The 19473-nt window shown below is 55.3% G+C and overlaps 1 protein-coding gene across 13 annotated transcripts in view; it reads left to right on the top strand.

Moving 5' to 3' along the window:
- Positions 1-19473, top strand: part of MAMLD1 (mastermind like domain containing 1) — a 117248-nt gene that overhangs the window by 64538 nt on the left and 33237 nt on the right. For 6 of the 13 annotated variants that reach the window (XM_060292183.1, XM_060292184.1, XM_070044677.1 and 3 more), the window contains 2 exons: positions 12429-14153; positions 16243-16365. In XM_060292183.1, coding sequence (XP_060148166.1) covers positions 12429-14153; positions 16243-16365 — 1848 coding nt within the window. The remainder of the gene's footprint in view (positions 1-12428; positions 14154-16242; positions 16366-19473) is intronic. The other 7 variants (XM_060292187.1, XM_030846956.2, XM_060292191.1 and 4 more) reach the window with 3 other exon arrangements.

Genomic DNA, 19473 nt, shown 5'->3' with positions numbered 1-19473 from the left:
GCCTGGAGAGGCAGCCCAGTGTCCCCTGCTTCATGTCGGCTGTGGGCAGGGTGCACTGGCCCCAGGAGAGGGGAGCAGGGTATATGGCCCCGGCTTCCAGGAGCCGGCGGGTCCAGGAATCAGCTCACTGGGGAGGCAGCTGTCCCAGACAGTGACTGGGGTGCGGCATGAGGCTGTGCCCTCTGCCCACGTCAGATGACGATGAACAAGGTGTGGATATGAACGCAGTGTAAACCACACAGGGTATTACCGCTGTGAGCACTTTTTTTTTAATGATCAGAGATTGGCATTGGCTCAGAAAGGCGATGAGAGACGAGTGTCCTTGGAGCTCAGGTAGAGACACAGGGCCCCTGAGGATATCTCAGGCTCATCAGCAGCCCCGCTGCCCGAGGAGCGCTGGATTGACGGTGTAGCTCTGAGCATTCTGGGTCAAAGCCTGCAGTGCGTATGTGACTTTCTATTTGGGGATCCTCCCCACGGAGCGCGCAGCTGTTCGCTCCTTTTCCTCCCGCCCCCTCCTCCTGCAGTGAGGGCCCGGCCCTGTTCCAGACACCCCGCCGGGCTGGGCCACCAGGCAGAGGCCTTGCCTTCGGCTCTTCTGCGAAGGCTGCACGCTGCTCGGCTGGCCGGACACCACTGGGCTCTGCGTCGGGGTCCCACCTGGGTAGCCCCGTCCAGCAAAGCGGTGACCTGAAAATCGCAGTCTGTTCGCAGGGGGAGCTGCCGGGAGGGGAGGTCTGTTTGGCAGCTGGCACCCACTGGCATCTGGGCGCTCGACACTGCCTATTTCTGAACTTCTAGGAGCCCTCGTTAGCTGTGTCTGCGTTCCTGCCTGGCCTCTGCCCACAGCTTCCTTGACATCAGGCCCGAGGTGACAGGTGTCTGGAGCTTGAGCTGCCCGGGGGAGGGGGACCCCAGGTCAGGGTGTCAGGAGAGTCTGGCTGAGCCGACACTCGGGCACGACCTCCATCTAGGGTGTGCGCAAACCAGGGGGGGCAGCCCTGGGGCGCAGACCCAGGGGTCCTCAGACTCTGGCTTGGCCTGTGCAGGCTGAGGCCCCTGGCTTTTGTTGAAAATCCCCAGCTGGAGAGCTCAACGTGGCTCTGACTGCAGACAGATATTTGGGTCATAAGCTGCCCCTGGGGTACCCAGTTTTAGACCTCAGGTTGGGCAAGGCACGGGAAGCACGCACTTCTGAAGATTAGGCTACAGGTGCTGATTTCTGCAGTCGACATAGAAGAATTCGTCAAAACCCTGCCTGCTGCTCCTTGGCCTTTCCTTTCTCCTCATCTACCACCTCCCCTGACTCACCAGATCGCCAGCCCCAAAGTACCAAAGTTAAAAAGACGGGCCGGAGCCCAGGCCGGACTCGACCCCTGAGGGCCCAGACCCAAGGCCCAGGCGAGGCTGCCGCCACCCCTCCCTCCCTGCCCCCTCACCCCCCCGCGCTTCCTCACAAACCCCCTTTGTGTGCCTCCCTCTGGTGCTGCAGGGTGCGGTCCCTCTTCTGACTCCGTCCAGAGCTGTTTCTCCAGGCCGGTCGCCCCCCTCCAAGCCTGTCAGCTGGCACACAGGCACTCTCGTGACCCTGAATGCTCGGTGGACAGTGGTTGCCCTTCCTCTTGGCCAGAAGGTCCCTTAGAAATCGTCCAGGTCACCTCCTTTGTTGACCACAGGAGGCCCAGACGCACGAAGGAGAAGGCGTGTCCTTCACGGGGCCAGTTAGTGAATTCATCACAGTTTCTGAAAAGCGATTGCCTCTGGGCCTTGTGCTGGGAATGGAAGAGAACAGGATCATTTGTAGGAAACCTTCTGCTCCAGGGCTTAATTCACATCTGCAGATGCCAGCTGAGCCCTGTCACGACACTAGGTGCTACGGGGGTGCAGAGATGAGGAGGAAACAGCCCCAGTCTTCTGAGAGCTGCGTTGTGGAGGCCTGGGTTGGAAGGGGTGGGGCTCGAGGCCGAGTTATCCTAGAGACCCTTGAAGGCCCGAGGGAGGAGGGTGTGCTTTCATCTGCTGGACAAGGTGCGAATTGTTGACGAGGATACGAAGGCTGGAAGAGCAAGCAGACGGCCAGGCATTCTGGAGGAGGCGGTGTCCTGTTTCATGGAACCCGTGGCGCACCCAACAGATGGGCAGTAATAATAACCATCGTAAGCGCAGGTTAAACGTGGCGTTTGAGACTGCTACGTGCCTCGTGCATTCAGAAATGGTCACCTAACTTGTACGATGGTAGAAATCTTGAAGCTTTTCAGCTCCGAAAATGTTGCCTGCCACTGTCTTGTGAACAGTAGGCCTACGTGGCCCCCTGCAGTGTGAGGGGGGCGATTTGGAAATAGCCTCTGTGCCTTGGGGAAGGCGCTCAGCCTGTGCTGTAGGTCAGGGCTTGGTAAAGTCCCCCCCGGGCAGCCTGTTCTTGCAAATGAAGTTTTATTAGCACAAGCCATACCTAGTCATTAACATATCATCTGGAGTTGCAACAGGGACCACTTGGTCTGCAAAGCCTAAGAGAGTTACTCTTTGGGTCTTTACAGAAAGTTGACGACCCCCTGATCTAGGTCACTGGGTTTGGGATCATATTTTCTGAGGCCGTAGTTTCCTCCCATAAGTGGGTGCTCGGCTCTGTGCCACCTGAGGGACAATCACAGGTCCTGGCACCTCTCCAGGCATTCTGCTTCCTCTCCTGTGCCACAGCTGGCCTGACCCCCCTCTGGACCTATCCCTTTCTCTCTCCCATCAGCACCCAGCCAGACCTTTTACAAACAGATGGAGCCGACCACTCCTCGGTATAACCCCCCACCCAGTGGTTTCCCACCGCAGACATCTGACAGTCCACCCGCTTCCCAGGGCTGCGGGTCCATCCGTGAGCCATGGCTGTCCCCCTGGCTCGCTGCGCACCAAGCACAGTGGCCACCTGCCCGTTCTTGGAGCGTGCCGAGAGCTTTCCCCCAGGGCCTCTCCCTTCTGCCCTCCTGCCTGGAGCGCTCTGCCCCGAGTCCTTCTCCTGGCCACTCTGTCACATCACTGCTCCTTCACTCTGTTCTTGTTCTTGCTGTCTTTATACCGTCTGTTCCACTAGAACTCCAGCTCCGTCTCATTCTGGTTCCCCGCTCCTCGCCCGGCATGTGCTCATTCTGAGGGGATCTCTGTTCTGGGCCCCCTAGACAGCCCTGCTTTGCACAGTTAGAAGCCTCCATCTCTGTAGTGGACAGGTGCTCAGTGCCACTCGCTAGCTGCCTCCTTTTCTAAAATAAACTTGAGGCAATAAAGTTGTCTAGTGTTAGGGCTGTCTGTGTGACGCTGTCAGAAAATCTCAACATTTTCTTGCCTCTTTTTCTCCTTTAAGTCAAGCCTTTGGGCTTTAGAACAATGAACTTAGCCTATATAAAGTACCTCCAGGAAGTCAGCCCCCAAACACCAACATCCAACATCTGCCTTCTGAATATATGGCTTCAAAGAGCTAAGTGCACGGTAGCAAAGTGCTGTCCATCCTATGTTTTTAAGCCACATGACAGCCAAGGAACTTAGAAATGCCTTGCCCTTTCCTGTAGTTAAATCTGACATAAAATTACTTTATTGGCAGCATTTTAACAAACAAAACTCTCCTGTGTTTTCACCGGTAATTCAGCTTCAATTTTCCGAGTGAGAAAAAAGTAATTACGAATGATGGCAAGGAGACAGTTTTGAGGTCTCTGTTAATAACACATTCAGGGCGAGTCCTCTTTCTCCGGCCCACTCAGGGCAGCTTCTTACAGTGAGGTGGAGCAAGAAGGAATCACTCTGTAGGAGTAGCCCCTTGACTGTCAGCACTCCGGCCACTACCAATACCAGCATCACTACCCCTCCACATCCACCACCAGCACCATCGCCACCAACCACCTCCACCACCAGCATCACCACCTCCACCACCAACAGCATCACCACCAACCACCTCCCCCACCAGCATCACCACCTCCACCACCAACACCATCTCCTGCACCAGCACCATCTCCACCACCACCACCTCCACCACCAACACCATCTCCTACACCAGCACCATCTCCACCACCACTACCTCTACCACCAACACCATCACCACCAACCACCTCCCCCACCAGCATCACCACCTCCACCACCAACACCATCTCCTGCACCAGCACCATCTCCACCACCACCACCTCCACCACCAACACCATCTCCTACACCAGCACCATCTCCACCACCACTACCTCTACCACCAACACCATCACCACCAACCACCTCCACCACCAGCATCACCACCTCCACCACCAACAGCATCACCACCACCACCACCACCACCATCTCCTACACCAACACCATCTCCACCACCACTACCTCTACCACCACCACCTCCACCACCACCACCATCTCCACCATCAGCACCATCTCCACCACCACCATCACACACACACAGACACACACACAGGGGCAATTTTTCAGGTTCTATGACATGCTCCCTGATGTAATCGCAGACACCTTCCACACACAGTGTGTAATCTACTCTTGTTGCTGTGGGATTTGGGGCTGTGGGGCATCACCATGTGTTTGTGGCCAGAATTAAGCTAGGGTTCCTTACAAGGAAGGCCAGTGCCTCCGAGGACTACAGCTTTAAGCCAGATAGGTCTGGATGAGAGATCTTAACTTCATAAAAGGATTTCCTTTCCATGGCAGATTCTCGTTGCATTTTATTATGATTTGGTTGACGAAAGTTAGCCTTGCACACAGCTGTTCAGGAATGCAGCCAATGAGTAAAGGCAGATCTGCCTTGAATGGCAAATGCCGCTGAGTAACTATGTTACAGGCTATTTTAGGACCACCAAGAATGTGTTTGCATTTTCGAGAGTGGAAAGAGAGAGACTATTTACTTGGTACGAACACCATGCCAGGCACTATGCGCACTTTCCACCTCTAAGCTCACGTGATTCTGGTCACAAATTTGTGGGGTGGCCTCAACGCTCCCCATCTTGGCTGCACAGCACTGTGAATGTACCAGAGGCCACTGAATTGCACACTTGCAAAAGCTTAATTTCATGCTCTGCGAATTTTGCCTCAATTTCAAAAAGAGAGGACCTAAGTCATTTCACAGTGTATGCATATGTTAAATCGTCACGTTGCACGCTTTTCAGAAAATCACGTTGTACTTCAATACATATAATTTTGAGCTGTCGATCATACCTCAGTAAAGCTGGAAAAAAGAGAGGACCTAGACCATGGGGAGGGTCTCTGCACTGACCTGAAGCTCCTTAGCCCATGTCCCCTCCCAGCCTCTGCTTCTGTGGCATCAGAGCTCAAGCAGCCTTACTCAAAGGTCTGCTAACTAGGGTGCGTACATTTGCAGGCCATTAGTGTATTTTAGAGCCAGAAGTTGGCACCTAGCCACTAAAATGTGCTTATTCAGTAAGCACGTGACCTCCAGAATACACCGGACTAACCGGGTGTCTCTGGATTCTTCCCCCACCTACACAGCTGTTGGGTTTCTCATGCAGGGAACTTCCTGCCATGGTCTAAAGCCTGTCGCCATTTTATTTAGCCCGTTGTTGGGACACAGGCAGAAGCAAAGTCCCCTTCTGCTTAAGCTTCAGGACTGGCCTTCGAACCTTACGAAGCCTGGGACGTAATTTTGTTCTCTGAACCTTACATTCCCTTTCATAAAGTGGGTGCCTCGCATCGTCTAGCTTCAATCCCCACGAAGCAGAGGGCGTGGAGAGCTATTTGGGGAAGATCATAATTTGACCCCAGCTGGTCTGGGGCAAGTTGTGCTTTCTTTAACATCGTCTGGAATTGGAGGTGATGTACACCTCCTGCCCATGGCAAGGACGCTTGTGAACCACGAGGCTCTCCTTGGCCTATCTGCACCCCGGGGAGAGAGGCCCTCTTGGGTGGGGGACAAGAGCATTCATCTTCTCTCTGCAGGAGCAGAAAGAAAGTCATAGCATCAGCTTACCAAAGCTGGGACCCATTCACTGTGTGGGTGGGGAAACTGAGGCTCAGAGTGGGGTCGGGACCTATGAGAGGTCACACCACAAGGTATCAATACTTAGAAGCAGAGCCCTGGGAGAAGTGAGAAAGTTGGGCTTAAATGAACTCCGAGGGCCCTTCTGCCCTTTTCATATATAGAAACCCAGGTCTGCCCAGTGGCCCTGGTGGTCTCCAACCTCGGCTCTGCCTTCGCTCTTCCTCTTCCCTGCATGTTTCCTGGTGCGTCAGCCTAATTCAGGTGAAACACAGATGACCCCTGTTACCCTGAGTCCTGCACAGACAGACTCATCTGGGCTGGGACAATGCCCTCGCCTTTGACCTTCAGCTTCTAGCCTGGCTCCACAGGCAGTGCCTGCTTGGTCTCTCAGCCAACCTCATCAAATGCAGGTGCTTGAAACCAACTCCATCTTCCCCTTCTCCCCCGAAGTGGTCGTCTTTATCCCACTAATGATGCTACATGGGAAGGCCTTTGGAGGAAACGGGGGCAGGGTTTCTTCCAGTGGAAAGAGGCTAACCTGGCAGTCAGGCCCACGGGCACATCTCTTCCTGGCTCTCAGCCTCATGAGCCCTCACGTGAATGGGAGGGACCAGCCCGTCACTAAGGGCCTGGCAGTTCTGACGGCCTCTAGGAGTGCCAGGCTCGCACTCAAGGAACGCCTGGTCAATGACGGAACACTTGGAGGTGTCTCGGGGTGGAACCGCTGAATTACGAGCCCATTAAGTCCACATGCATCTATCTGTTTGGGGCCATTCTTAGAGTCGCCAGTTCTTCCAGCTGGTATGTCTACACTACAGAAAGGGAGAACACAGTTCTCAAAAACCCCCAGGTCTGCTCATCTCTGCATTTGTTGGGGCCGCTCTGGTTGAAGCTTGTTGAAGCCACAGCCCTCATGTTGGGAAGCCTGAGGGTGCAGACAGTGTGGTGGAGCCCAGAGTGGTGGGCGATGGCGAACAGCAGAAGGTGGAATTTTACAGGCAGCACCGCTGGCCGTCAGGTTGATGCCATCAGCGCCAGGCTGCTCGTCTCTCTCCACTCTCACCCCATGTCCCGATTCTAGAGCATGTGTCCTTATTTGCCAGAGAGCAAGCCGAGGCCCACACTGGAGGGCACTGGGGCAGCCTGGGGACCCAGGGCCTGGAGAGTGACATCAGTGACAGTGACTGCTTCTGACGTGCACTCCTCAAAGATGCTGTGAGGCACCCAGGGCAGGCCGAGGACTCATTTTACAGAAGAAAACTTGAGGCTCATAGAGGGGGAGTGACTTGCCCACAGTCATACAGCAGATGGAGGAGCTAGGGCTTCCATCAGGTCTTTTGGTGCCTACTCCAATGCTCCTCCCTCCAGCCCAGCCCGCCTCTACCTGCAGCACGTGCAGCCTCTGTCACTTCGGGGCAAGCCCAGGGCGCCAATATATCCCCTCTTTCTAGGGTGAGATTCTTGCTCCAAACCACCTGTTAGCAGAGATTCATTCCTGAGACAAACCGACTCCTCTTGAAGCCAGTCAGGATTCCCTGCAGTTCCCATCCACCCTGGGATTCTCCAGAACCTCAGATCTTGCAATTCTGGAAATGCTGAAAGTCCTGTTTGTTCTACAGAAAGACCAGTTTGTGGGGACTTCGTTCTGAAAAACAACCGTGCAAATGATACACCAGCTCAAGTACAGGCAGTTGTCGGTGCTCATCTGATCCCATGTCTACACGCAGGCAGATTCCCTCTCTCTCCCTCCTTCCCTCCTTGTCTCTCTTCCTGCAAACCCAGTCCTGCTGCATCGTGTCTCATCTGTTCTCCTTTCTTCTGAGCAAGTCTACCGGGGAACACTCCTGTCTCAGAGGGCTTGAAATCACAGCTAGTTGGCCAGCGTGAGCTTCTTGGAAACTCCCAGGGAGCATGTGTAACAGTACCGAGGAAAGGTGTTGATGGAGCATGGGTGGGCTCGTGTGAGAGACACTGAGAGAAGCAGAAGCAGAAGCAGATTGGCCGGGGCTGCACCGCAGGAGGCGCTACTGACAGAGGAAGGGGAGACTAAATACACCACAGGCAGTTTCCAGCTTTTGGACAATCTTGCCCGGGGCTCTCTGGAGGGAAAAACGAGGCTCCCTGAGCCAATCTGTCCTGCACACCTTCGGCTTCCTGCATTCTTACCCAGGAGGGACTGTGCATAATTTTGCTGGCCTTTTGTAGATGTCTGTGATAAACTTCCAGCTAGAGTTCAAAATCAAGTGTTTATAGCAACTGCCAGACTTCTTTGGAAAGAGTTATATATGTTCTTCTCCTTATGCCCATTTTCTGAGCCTGGACTGTACTCTTGTAATCTAGACCCTTTCCCAAGAAAGCTTTGCCCTTTTTGCCATTCTGGACTAAAAAACTGTAGAAAGGGAAGAATTGCCATATGTCATTGTTCAGACAGAACCAGAAATAATGTTGACTTCAGAGCTGAACTTGGCCTCTATCAGAAGGGTTGCCTTTGTTTTCTCATTATTTAGGGGGTGGGGAAGGCATCACATGCTTTGAAATGCATTTTAATGAATGTTTATAAGGTCGTGGGGATCACATTGGTGGCTTTGTCTGCCCGATTATGAAATGGGACTCCGCCAGCACTGGTGCATGGAGATAAAGTCATTCCTTTCTAAAAGACACCAGGATACCGTCCCTCACTCCCCTTCCCCGCCCTACCACTGCCCGGACCTGTGAGGGCTGGCCCTCCTGGGGTCTAGTGTTGGTGTTGGCCCCTAACTAGCCGTGGGACCACAAGCAAATCACCACCCATTCTGTTTTCTGTAAAAAGTGAAGGTTGACGTGTGTTGTCTAGCAATCCTGCTAGTGGCTACTGATTCACTTATGGTAAAAAAAAACAAAAAACAAATGTTCTCCCAGTGAGTGGGCAGGGTCACGTGTAGTACAAGGCCTGAAGGAAGTAGGGGCTGGCCGGGAGGTGGGACCCATAGCTCGCTGTACAGAGTCCACAGAGACTGGAAAACGGCACATAGGTAAAGCTGTTGAGAAGGGTCTGGAAGTTTGGTGGGGACCTGCCACCACCAACGTGATGCTGAGAGGGGAAGTCATTCCGGGGTAGCAAGCTCTCTGCTGCACTTGATCTAGAAGGGTGGCCACGGGGTTCAGTCAAGCCCAACAGCCCAGACAGGCTGACCTCGGTGGTGGCAGCAGCCTGGGTCTAGGGGCGAAATGAACTCGTAGTAGATGTCAACACAGCCGCCTCCCCTCGGCTTGCTTAGGCTTGCCTGGGGATCTGGCCATCCGGCCAAGGTACTTTAGGCAATCTGTTGAAAGCCCTCCCCAGTGAAATCCGAACTGCAGAGCTGCAGCCTCTAGCAAAGTGGAGTCTCGTTTAGTCCATGGAGAAAGCAAAGCTAGGAAGAGGCTCCTGCCTGCCCCACCGCTGAGACTGTGGCGTCAACCAGCACCCCCCACTGCACCCCCAGGGATAGCAAGGCCAGCCTGCCCGCCGACTAGGGAGCCTCCCACAGCATTCAGGGAAGCTAGCACCAGCGGCGTCCGGCTGCAGGCTTGGCACAGCGAGGGTAGCACCTGCTCCAGCAGATGGTGTCCACCAGCAGCACGGCAGCCCCCAGCACCTCGCAGGGGCATCCTGGGGTCCGCTGTGGGGTTGAGGGCCTGAAAAGTCGGGGGCACACACTCTCACTTCAGAGGGCTGGAGACCCTTTTCCTTCGCCAGTGGTTCCCAGTATTAACTTTAGCATCTGGGGGTCATGTCCCACCTTCCCCACCTCCTACCACCTTAGTCCCAACGGGATAATGGCAGACCAACAATTAAATGAAAGCCCTAGTATCTGCCAGGGAGTCCAGGCCGGTCCAACTCACAGCTCCTGCCCTCCCTCCCATCCCCCAAGCCCATCCTTCCCCCGCCTGGTCCTATGCAGACTTCACTGGCAGTAAACTCTCCTCGAGTCCAAGACATCACGAGCAGCGCCTTGGGCACGGCCATCGCCAGCTCAGACCCCGGCAGGGGATCCTATGTAAAGCCCACACTGAGTCGTTCCTTACTGATCCATTTTAGACATTTCTGTTCTCAATATAATGGATTTAAGTCTTTGGGAGAGCGTAGAAGAGACCAAATTTCAGCCTGAAATGCAGTGACTTCTCTGTGGCCCATGATTGATTGAATGAACGGCCAGGAAAACACGAGGCAGAGCTCGCTGGGCGCTGAGTCATCTGTGTTCATTGGTCCATGGATTCATTCAGCTTCTGTTTACTGAGCACCTGCCGTGGGCCAAATACCTAGTGAGCGCTCCTGGGCGGGAGAGTGGAGCAGATGACTGGAGAGACCTCTTCCTGTGCCTACTCGACCTCACCCCCCAACCCCTTCCTGCCTGCCCGGTGGTAGTCAGACCTCAGATGAATCTGGTGGCGGACCTGCCCCTCAAAGTGCCCTTGGCCGGGTGGTGGACATCTCACAAGGAAAGGCAGAGAAGTAGGCACGTCCCCTCGCTAAGAGAGGGGGAGCCCTTTCTGCGGGGATGGGGCGGTCAGTGGGGGAGGATGGAGGCTGCGGGTCGGGGAACAGCCGAGTGACGGTGGCAGGCCCTGGGGCCCTCTAGCTGAGCCGCTCGGGGCAAGCCTTGCCCATCCCAGGGTCTCAGGGTCCCTCCCTGTCTTTAAAGGCCAGGGTTGGACTCCCAGAGCACTTCCGGATCTGCCCTCTGTAATGCCAGATACTAGTTAATGAGGGTCCTCTAGGTACCACGGAATCCGTCCCGTTTCGTGTAATAGTCCAAGCAGCATCATGAGATGAGAACTGAAATGACGCTCATTTTACAAATGAAGAAACAGAACTCAAGAGATTCTGTGCGGAGGCCAATACGTAGTGGTTGCGTCTGCCTCGGGACCAGGGCCCTAGGCCATCCTGCCTGCACCCGTGCTCTCAAGCTGGCAGTCCACTGAGAGCCAGCCAGGGAGCCGTAACAAACCTTGGGTTCCTGGGCCCCGGCCCGGAGGAGACTGAAGCAGGTCAGCTGTGGTAGGAGAGCCTGGGAATCTGGGGGTTTCTAAGTGCATCTGATGGCTGCCAAGGCTCCAGATGTGCAGCCCTAGGGGATCTCTTGACGTTCACTCTGCTGTAAGAGTCATGAGCACTGTCGTGCTAGTAGGTGGCCCTCGCGCACGCCTTGACCCTCCAGTGAGGCAAGCGTAAGGGGACGTCAGAGGATCCGCACCGGATGTCCCAGTAAGACTTCAAAGCTGGAAAGAGGTTTCTTCGTGCAAAAGTGCTTCAGGGGAAATGGATCTGGTAGAGCGCTGGCCTTTAGGCGATTTCCAAGCCCATCTCCTCCCACACATAATCCTGCGCTCCACTCCCTTCCCCTTCACTGCAGGTCATGGTCATTTACAAGACAGCCACGGATGACTGTATGAAGCCTTGAAAGTGTAGGAAATACTGCATCAGTAACTTCTTTGATTTGTTCCCAAAGGCTAGGCTTTTATAAATGGCGGGCAGTTCCCCCAGTGCAGATCACAGATCGGGGCCCTTTCCTGTTGTTTCCTATCTCCCCGACCTGAGGATACATCTGCACAGAGGCATTTCTTAATTAGATAGCTTTATACTTTTTTGGTGGAGGAGTGTAAGTCATTCCATTAAAAACAAGCTTCTATAGAAAAATACAGAGAACAGAAAGTGAGTTTCCAGTCACCCCCAAAAGACGACTACTCCAAAGAGTTGCATATACTTTCTTCCAAGGTGTTTTTGTGCACTCGTAGAAATGTGTGTATATGTGTATGCACGTGTGTGTGTGTGTGTGTGTGTGTGTGTACAGATCAATGGAACCGTGCTATAGTGACTGTTACGCAGTTGTGTCACGCTCCAAACAGTGTCTCTCAGACAGCTGCCCAAAAGAACACGCCAGATCTACTTCACTCCTCCAAAGCCTCTGCTTTATCCCATTTTCTCACTCACTAGAGCCTGATGCATTTAACCGAGACAGGGAAGCAACCTAAAAGTTCAACGTCTACGTCACGCTTTTCCTTTTTAAAAATCAGGTTAGCAGTAGACAGGTGGGAATTGCAAGTTTCTTAGCGATTCTCCTTTGCCCTCCAATGTCTGCATAGTTCCGCTGAAAGCTCCTTTAAGTGGGCAGAGAATATCCTTCGCGTGACTTTCTGTAGTGTTTGGTGTAGAGACAGCATAATGCTTTATTTGAACTGTAACGCAACAGTCTAAATGAAAGACAGCAACAAAACAACAAGCATCATGGTTCTAAAAATAGGCTGTATTGTATAGTTTTGACAACTCTTTCTAAGTCTTGAAACTGAGAGATCTGTTTTATCTTGCAAGTTTCCTGTTCAATAGCTTTAATGTGCCAAGCCTTTATAAACATTCCTCTGCCTCCCCCCTTCCCTCTCCCTCCCTCCCTCTCTCCCCCCTCCCTCCCTCCCTCCCTCCCTTCCTTCCCATCCCTCTTTTCTCTTCCAGCCACAGGGAACCATTAAGAGGAGGCAGGAAGGAGAAACTTTCCAGCTTTCAGGCATGGCCGAAGGAGGTTACCCTAATAAAATTAAGAGACCATGCCTTGAAGACGTCACGCTTTCGATGGGCCCCGGCGCCCATCATCCCAGCACAGCCTGTGCAGAGCTGCAGGTTCCTGCGTTACCCATGAACCCTGGCTCTGCAGCGATGGGAGCGGCTGGTCATTCATTACTTCTCGAAAATAACCCCATGAACGGCAGCGTAATGGGCTCACCGTTTGTGGTACCACCAACTGCGGAAATGGGACTGAAAGGCCCCCCTCTTTCTTACTATGACAAGACCAACACTGTGCCTGCTGTGGACCAGGAGCTTCAAGATCTGCTGGAGGAGCTAACAAAAATTCAAGAACCTTCTCCGAGTGAGCTCGACCTTGAAAAAATCCTGGGGAGCAAGCCGGAAGAACCGCTGGTCTTAGATCACCCCCCGGCAACCCTAGGCGTGACTCCCAAGCCTGCGGTTCAGATGCCACACTTGGAGAGCCTTGGTTCCAGCAAGGACTTCGCTTCAAGTTGCAGCCAGGTCCCGGGGGTGTCGCTTCAAATCCCACCCTCCTCTGCGGGGATCAGCTACGTCATTCCCTCCACCAGTAAGCAGATGGTCTCCCCCAGTTCTTCAACAGCACAGGCCAAGAGCCAGGTCCAGGCGCCGCTCCCTGCGGCTGCCTTGCCACCGCTCCCGGTGCCTCAGTGGCATCACGCCCACCAGCTGAAGGTGCTGGCGGCCAGCAAGCAGGGCTGTAGTACGAAGCAGCAGGGCCCCGCTCCCAGTTGGTCCGGCCTGCCTCTTCCCGGCCTCTCCCCGCCTTACCGCCCGCTGCCCTCACCACAGCCGCTGCAGCCGTTCAGCCCTCAGGGCCTCATGGTGTCCTGCATGTCATCGAGCAGCCTGCCGGCGAGCGCTCTGCAGGGCTCTCCCAATGCCTTATTGTCCAGCGTGGCGCCCAGCAGCGGCGCTGCCCTGGGGCCGGCCATGACCTATGCCCCCGAGAAGCTCCCCAGCCCCGCGCTCCAGCAGCAGCCGCAGTTCAGCCCGCAGCCCTCCATCCTTGCCAACCTGGTGTCCTCCACCATCAAACAGCCTCAAGGGCACCTGATATCCACTCTGCCCACCAGCAACCCGGGGCCCTCCACTCCCTACCGCCCAGAGAAGCTGTCCAGCCCCGGGCTGCCGCAGCAGTCCTTCACCCCACAGTGCCCCCTGATCCGGAGTCTCACTCCCACCAGCAATCCGCTCGGCCCGCAGCAGCCGCAGCTGCAGCTGCCGCCACCTCCGCCTCCGCCAGCCAGTACCCTCCTCAAGCCCATGGCCACCAGCTCGCCCAGAACCCTGAGCCTGATCATGCAGCAGGGGCTGGCCGCCCCCAGCCCGGGAGCCCCGGAGCCTTTTCCTTTCGGCCACACCAAGCCCTTGTCACATTTCGTCTCTGAGCCGGGCCCCCCGAAGATGCCCTCGGTGCCCGCCGCGTCTCGGCAGCCTGCCCTGCTCCACTACCTGCAGCAGCCGACGCTGACGCCGGCCTCTTCTGCCACGGCCTCGTCCACGGCCACAGCCAGCCTGCAGCTGCAGCAGCAGCCGGACGCCGCTTCGTTCCTTCTGCAGCACGTGACGCAGCAGCCGCAGCGTGTTCAGCGGTCGGTGGCCTCGGATTCCATGCCTTCTCTGCCCAGACAGGTAAGCCGGTCTCATCTCTGGTTGCGTCCCTTGGTTTTGGAAATAAGAACCACGTTTCATGTATTGAGAGCCGCCTTTGGAGGCAGATCCAGGCTGTAGCCCTCTTTGAGAGTGGACTTCACTCTGGAAAAGTCTATTGAAGCCAACTTACTCTGCGCAGTCGAAGCGCAGTATTCATGAGGTCAAGGTTAGGGTTTCAGTTCCTGTGCAGGTTGCTTAGCTTCCCTGGGAGAAAAGTTCACCCACAAGGTGCCGCCAGGGGAAGGAACCAGGGCAGACGAGTCAGAATCACACAGAACTGGGCTGTGAGGCACGTCCCCTCACCCAGGACCAGTGAAGCCTTCATAGGATGCAAGGAAATGGCACTGAAGCATTTAAATTTTCTCCCAGCTGGCATGAGGCTGCACACCGAGCCTTCTAGAAGTGTCACAGCAAACGTCTGCTGGGCAGCGGCAGCGTGCCATCCACCCCTGCACCAGGTGCTGAGGCAGGTCCTAAATGAAACTGTCAGAGACGTGTCAGGTAGTTACTCTTACCATCCCCGTTTTACAGACGAAGTAACTGAGGCTCAGAGTGTTGAAATGACTCGCCCAGAGTCACACAGTTAGCGAGAGGCCCAGGAGCAACTTGAAGGCAGGCAGGCTTGCTCCAGAGCCCGTGCTCTTCTCAAAATCCCCATGATGTCTCTCTCATCTCCTACAGTCTTGTCAGTCACTCAGTTCAGCTACTTCTCCCTGGGCAGTGTCTATCATAGTTCCCACTTTTCACTTGTTCTGACCCCTGCCTGTATTAGTTACCTATGGCCGCGTAACAAGTTAGCCCGTAACTACTGCTTAAAACAAGACACATACGTAACTTCACAGTTTCTGGGGGCTGGGAATCCTGGCACAGCTTAGCAGGGCCCTCTGGCCCCAGGTCTCTCACAAGGTTGCAGTCATCTTAAGGCTCAACTGGGAAGGACTGGCTTCCAGACTCACTGCTGTGGTTGTTGGCAGGAAGCAGTTCCTTGTGGGTTGTTGGACTGAGGTCTCAGTCCCTCATGAGCTGCTGGCCAGAGGCCTCCCTTGGTTCCTTGCCACGTGGACCTCTTCATAGAGCCTCTCACAACATGACAGCCAGCTTCGTCAGAGCAAGCAAGAGAGAATGTGCCAGGAAGAGAGGCAGGGGGAGTGCCAGCAGGTCAGAAGTCACAGTCTGTATAACCTAGCCTGGGAAGTGACATTGCATCACGTGTGCAGTATTCTGTTCATTAGACGCGAGCATGAAGATGTGAGTACCAGCAGGGGATTACAGGCTGGGGAGGGTACCAGAGATCCCTGGGGACCACGTCAGATGTCTCCCTGCCCCGAATACCGTCTTTCGTGCTTCCTCTTTTCCGTTGCTCTCAGGCCTGCCCGAGTTCAGGCCCTCTCGATTCTTCGTCCGAACTCGTACAGTTGATTCTTAAACTGGTTGTTCCAATAAACCATCCGTTTCTCTGAGAATTACTTGCTGTGACACGGACCTGACCATGTTCACACTTGCTCGGAAGATTCTGGAGGCCCGTAAGCTGTGACTCCATCTTACCTCCTTAGACTCGGTGTCCCTCGGGCCCCAAAGTGCTTGCAACTCCTGGCCCACTCTGCGCCCTTGGCCTTGGCTCCCACTGTTGCCTGTGTCCGGCCTTCCCTGCCCACCTTTGCTGTCCTGTCCCACTCTTACAGGTCCTAAGGCTCTGTCACTATCACCCCCCGCCCCCGGGAAGCTTTGCCCCAGCTGTCCTCTGCACTTCCGCCTCCCACTCTGCCTCCTTCTTCTGTAGAGAAGCCAAGGAGTAGGTGGCCGTAAAGTGCTTGTCTGGGAATGTGGCCCAAGGGAAGCTCCCAGTGGGGGCTGACCTCTTTGCTGAGGGCCCTGGATGACCATGGCCGCGGCAGTCCCCGGAGGAGAGACACCGTGTCTTTTTCATCCAGGTCTCGTGGAGTATCACCAGGCAGAGTACTCCACGCCAGGGGTCGGTCCTTCGAGGGGAGCGCCCGTGGGGGTGGCCAGGGTGAGCGGCCGGCCCTTGTCCACAGTTCAGGAGCACTTTGGTTTGGTTTTGTTATAGGCCTGTTGCCAGCTGTTTTCGTGGACTTCTGCAGCTGGCTTGGGGGAGTGCCAGCTTCAGCACTGGAGCCCTTATCCTAGCAGGAAAGAGCCTCAGCCCGGAGCCGTGTCACCGTCTAACATTGTGAGCCTTTTTGGTTTCTTTTGTGTTCAGTGGGGAACATGTGTAGCCTGACTGTTGCTTCGGAGCCAGACCACCTGGCTCACAGAGAGAAGCCTTAATGATTAGGGTCGTGAGAATCACACCCGACTGATTCCCTAGGTGGGGCTGGAGAAAGTGTCCGGGAGAAAGCGCGTGCAGCCAAGCTCCCCAGGTCAGGAGGGGCTCAGGTGATCTCCGTCGACAGAGGCAAGAGGCCGGGCTCCCCGATGGGACGCTCTTGCCGCCAAGAGCTGCCTTCCCGGCCAGCACTGGCCAGTGCCCAGGGGCTGAGTGTGCTCCCTGGGACTTCACCTGCCTTTTCTTGTCTTAGTCCTCAGAGGTAGGGGCTGTTATCATTCTCTTTAAAGTTGAGAAGACTGAGACACAGAGAAGTCCCCAGAGTTGCCCACAGTCACACAGCAAGTCGGGGCCAGAGCAGGGAGTCCGGCTAGAGAGCCCACACTTGTAACCCCACGCACGGGGGCCTCCAGAGCCCTCTGTTCCTGCCTTGACCTCCTAACGGTTGCCTCTTCTACAAAGTGGGTGTGGTGGTAGGTTGTTTGAGGATTAAAAGCGTCGATTCTGCGCGTCGAAAGCGCTCCAAACAGAGCCTGGCGCAAAACCTGCCAACGAAAGCCTGACTCCTCGTCCTGAGTCTCCAGATCTGTTTCCTGGGGGCCAAGATGGTTCTCAAACCTGGGGCTGTGTCAGGACGGAATATGAGCAGTGCTGTCTCCAGCCTCCACGCCTGCCAGTGAGATGGACGGCAGTGGCGGGGCTCACTAGCTTCGTGGGCTCTTCTTGTCCCAGGCCCTGCCCCGCCTAGACCACCGCAGGCCCGCTGGGCGAGGGGAACGAGCCGCCTCGGCGCTTTCACGCTGGCTCCGCCCCGCTTCCCAGCTCCCTGCTCTGTGCACGGCATTCTTTTAGCCAAAATGCACTGACGAGGCCTTCAAACGGGCACGTCAGCAGCTCCGCTGTTCCTTCCCATGGCCTTTCCGCATTCAGTTTAAGGCCTAAGAACCCAGCTCTGGTCACTTGGCCAGGAGAAGGTGGAAGAAAGGAAGAGGCGAGTGTTTGAGGCCCCCGTGGTGAGGAAGTTCATGCTTCTTGCTCCCAGCAGGGAGAACTTGCAGTGTTTTACTGATGGCCAAGCTGAGCCTCGGGAAACACTCGTTACCCCGTGGACGGCGTTGACTAGCTCGTCGCACCTCCATGGACGGTAGCGGTTACCACGGAAGGACTGGGCATTCATCTTAAACCAGAAATGCCAAGTCCGGCTGCCGCAAGGAGCTCATTCTTATGTTCAGACTAGCCTTTCTCAGCTTGGGGGATTTCACTTTACCAGTTACGTGAGCGATCCAATTTCAGCGACCCGCTTGCTTGCCCTGAAGGTAAGAGGTAAATGCCATCTGGCATCAGGGCAGCAGTTCAGCATGGCAGGGGCGCTGGAGGCAGACAGACTGGGGTTCAAGTCCGGACACCAACTCTTAAGTGGGCATTGTGCCAGGAGCAGTGTCACTTAAGCCCCCTGAGCCTCAGCTGTACCTGGGGAAAGGGATGGGCCCCACCGCGTAGGGCCTTGAAAGACAGGAGATGCTGACCCGATACCGCTCACACCCCTGCCCGGCCCACACTCCGCACCCAGGCACGGCAGGCGTGGGCTCCCGGACTTGGATCTGGAAGCCCTGGGGTCAGACGCGTTTCCAAATTCAGAACTTTGGGGACTTTAGAAAAGGAATGTGGTGCATGTAGCAAATATGACACAAGCCTCCGGTGGAATCTGGGGCACATTTTATTATTTTTGCAGAGATATATGAATATTTAACGAAGCCCAGGTCAAGTTTTGTTCCCAAATAAATTTTGGCACCGAATTTACAGAACTAAAATAGGTTTGCAGAGCTTTGGGGCTTGAAGTTACAGATAAGGGAGGTGGACCTAGAATTATTAAGGAAGGGACTATGGAGTTGTGACACCCAGCCCTGGTGTGGTGACTTCCAAGGCCCCCAAATCTCCTCACTGTATTCCCCACCCTACTCCCAAGGCTGCGTGACTCCTCTGTTTTTAATCGAAGCGAGGCAAAATGAATTTTGTTTCCATAATGGAATGCCCCTTCTCGCTGAAAACCATCGAGGATACCGTAGGGTGTTGTGAACATCACGGTTAGGACTTCAATTGGACTATCAGCCACTGGCTGAGGAACTGACATTTACTCAAAGACAGAAACAGTTCTGTCCAGGAGATGAGACCTGTGCTCTGGAAGAGTCGGAGCTGGGAGTGTAGCATGGCGGGGAGGAGGGACGAGGATGGTGGCCAGTTGGAATAAGCACAAAAAAGCCTGAAATCTGATCCTTGAGGCAGGCTGGGGTGGGGGGGTGGGCCGCTGCAGAGAAATAGACCAGAGGCGCGTGATATCGTTTGGAGAGATTTTGAGAGGGGCGAGAGCGGGGACCTGAGCCTGCCTCTGGGAAGGCTGGACGAGCCCTCACCTGCGTCTGCCCCGTCTTCCGCCTTGAATGCCAGCCGCCCGTCTCCCATGCTTAGGCAGCAGTGAGCACCCAGCAATGGTGGAGGCGCGGGCTCATTAGGAGAACTTGCCATCCACCCTCCTGGAGGGCTGGGCCTAGGAGGGGGATCTGGGCACCTCGGCCTGAAGTGGGACCGTGAGGAAGCCCTCTTGTCACCCTCACCCGTGGGTGCCTCTTGTCCCTGGGAACTGAGCCTCTGAAGCGCAGCACCCCCAGCACCCAGGGCCTGGAGGGAGACAGCACAGAGCCAGGGACAGCGGGGCCTTGGCCCTTGCTTCCTGGCAGGGTGCGGGCCCCGGGACTGGGCTTGAGGCTTGGATCGCTGAGGTCCAAATCCCGGCTCTGCCACTGTTTCATTTGGCGCGCTCCTTCCTCTCTCTGTGCCTCAGTCTCTCCATCTGCAAAATGGAGGCACTTGTATACCTATCAAATGGGGCTGCTGAGAGGATTCAACGAGGTGAGGTAGAAGGGCCTGGCCCAGGGCCTGGCCACAATCCCGCTCCACCGATGTTAGCTCTACTGTCTCGAGAAAGCTCTTGAAACTCGGCCCTCAGTGGAATGC

This window comes from Globicephala melas, chromosome X, assembly GCF_963455315.2.
Source record: "Globicephala melas chromosome X, mGloMel1.2, whole genome shotgun sequence".
Taxonomy (NCBI): domain Eukaryota; kingdom Metazoa; phylum Chordata; class Mammalia; order Artiodactyla; family Delphinidae; genus Globicephala; species Globicephala melas.
Note: the sequence above shows the minus strand (reverse complement) of the source record. Positions and strands in the feature narration are given on the sequence as shown.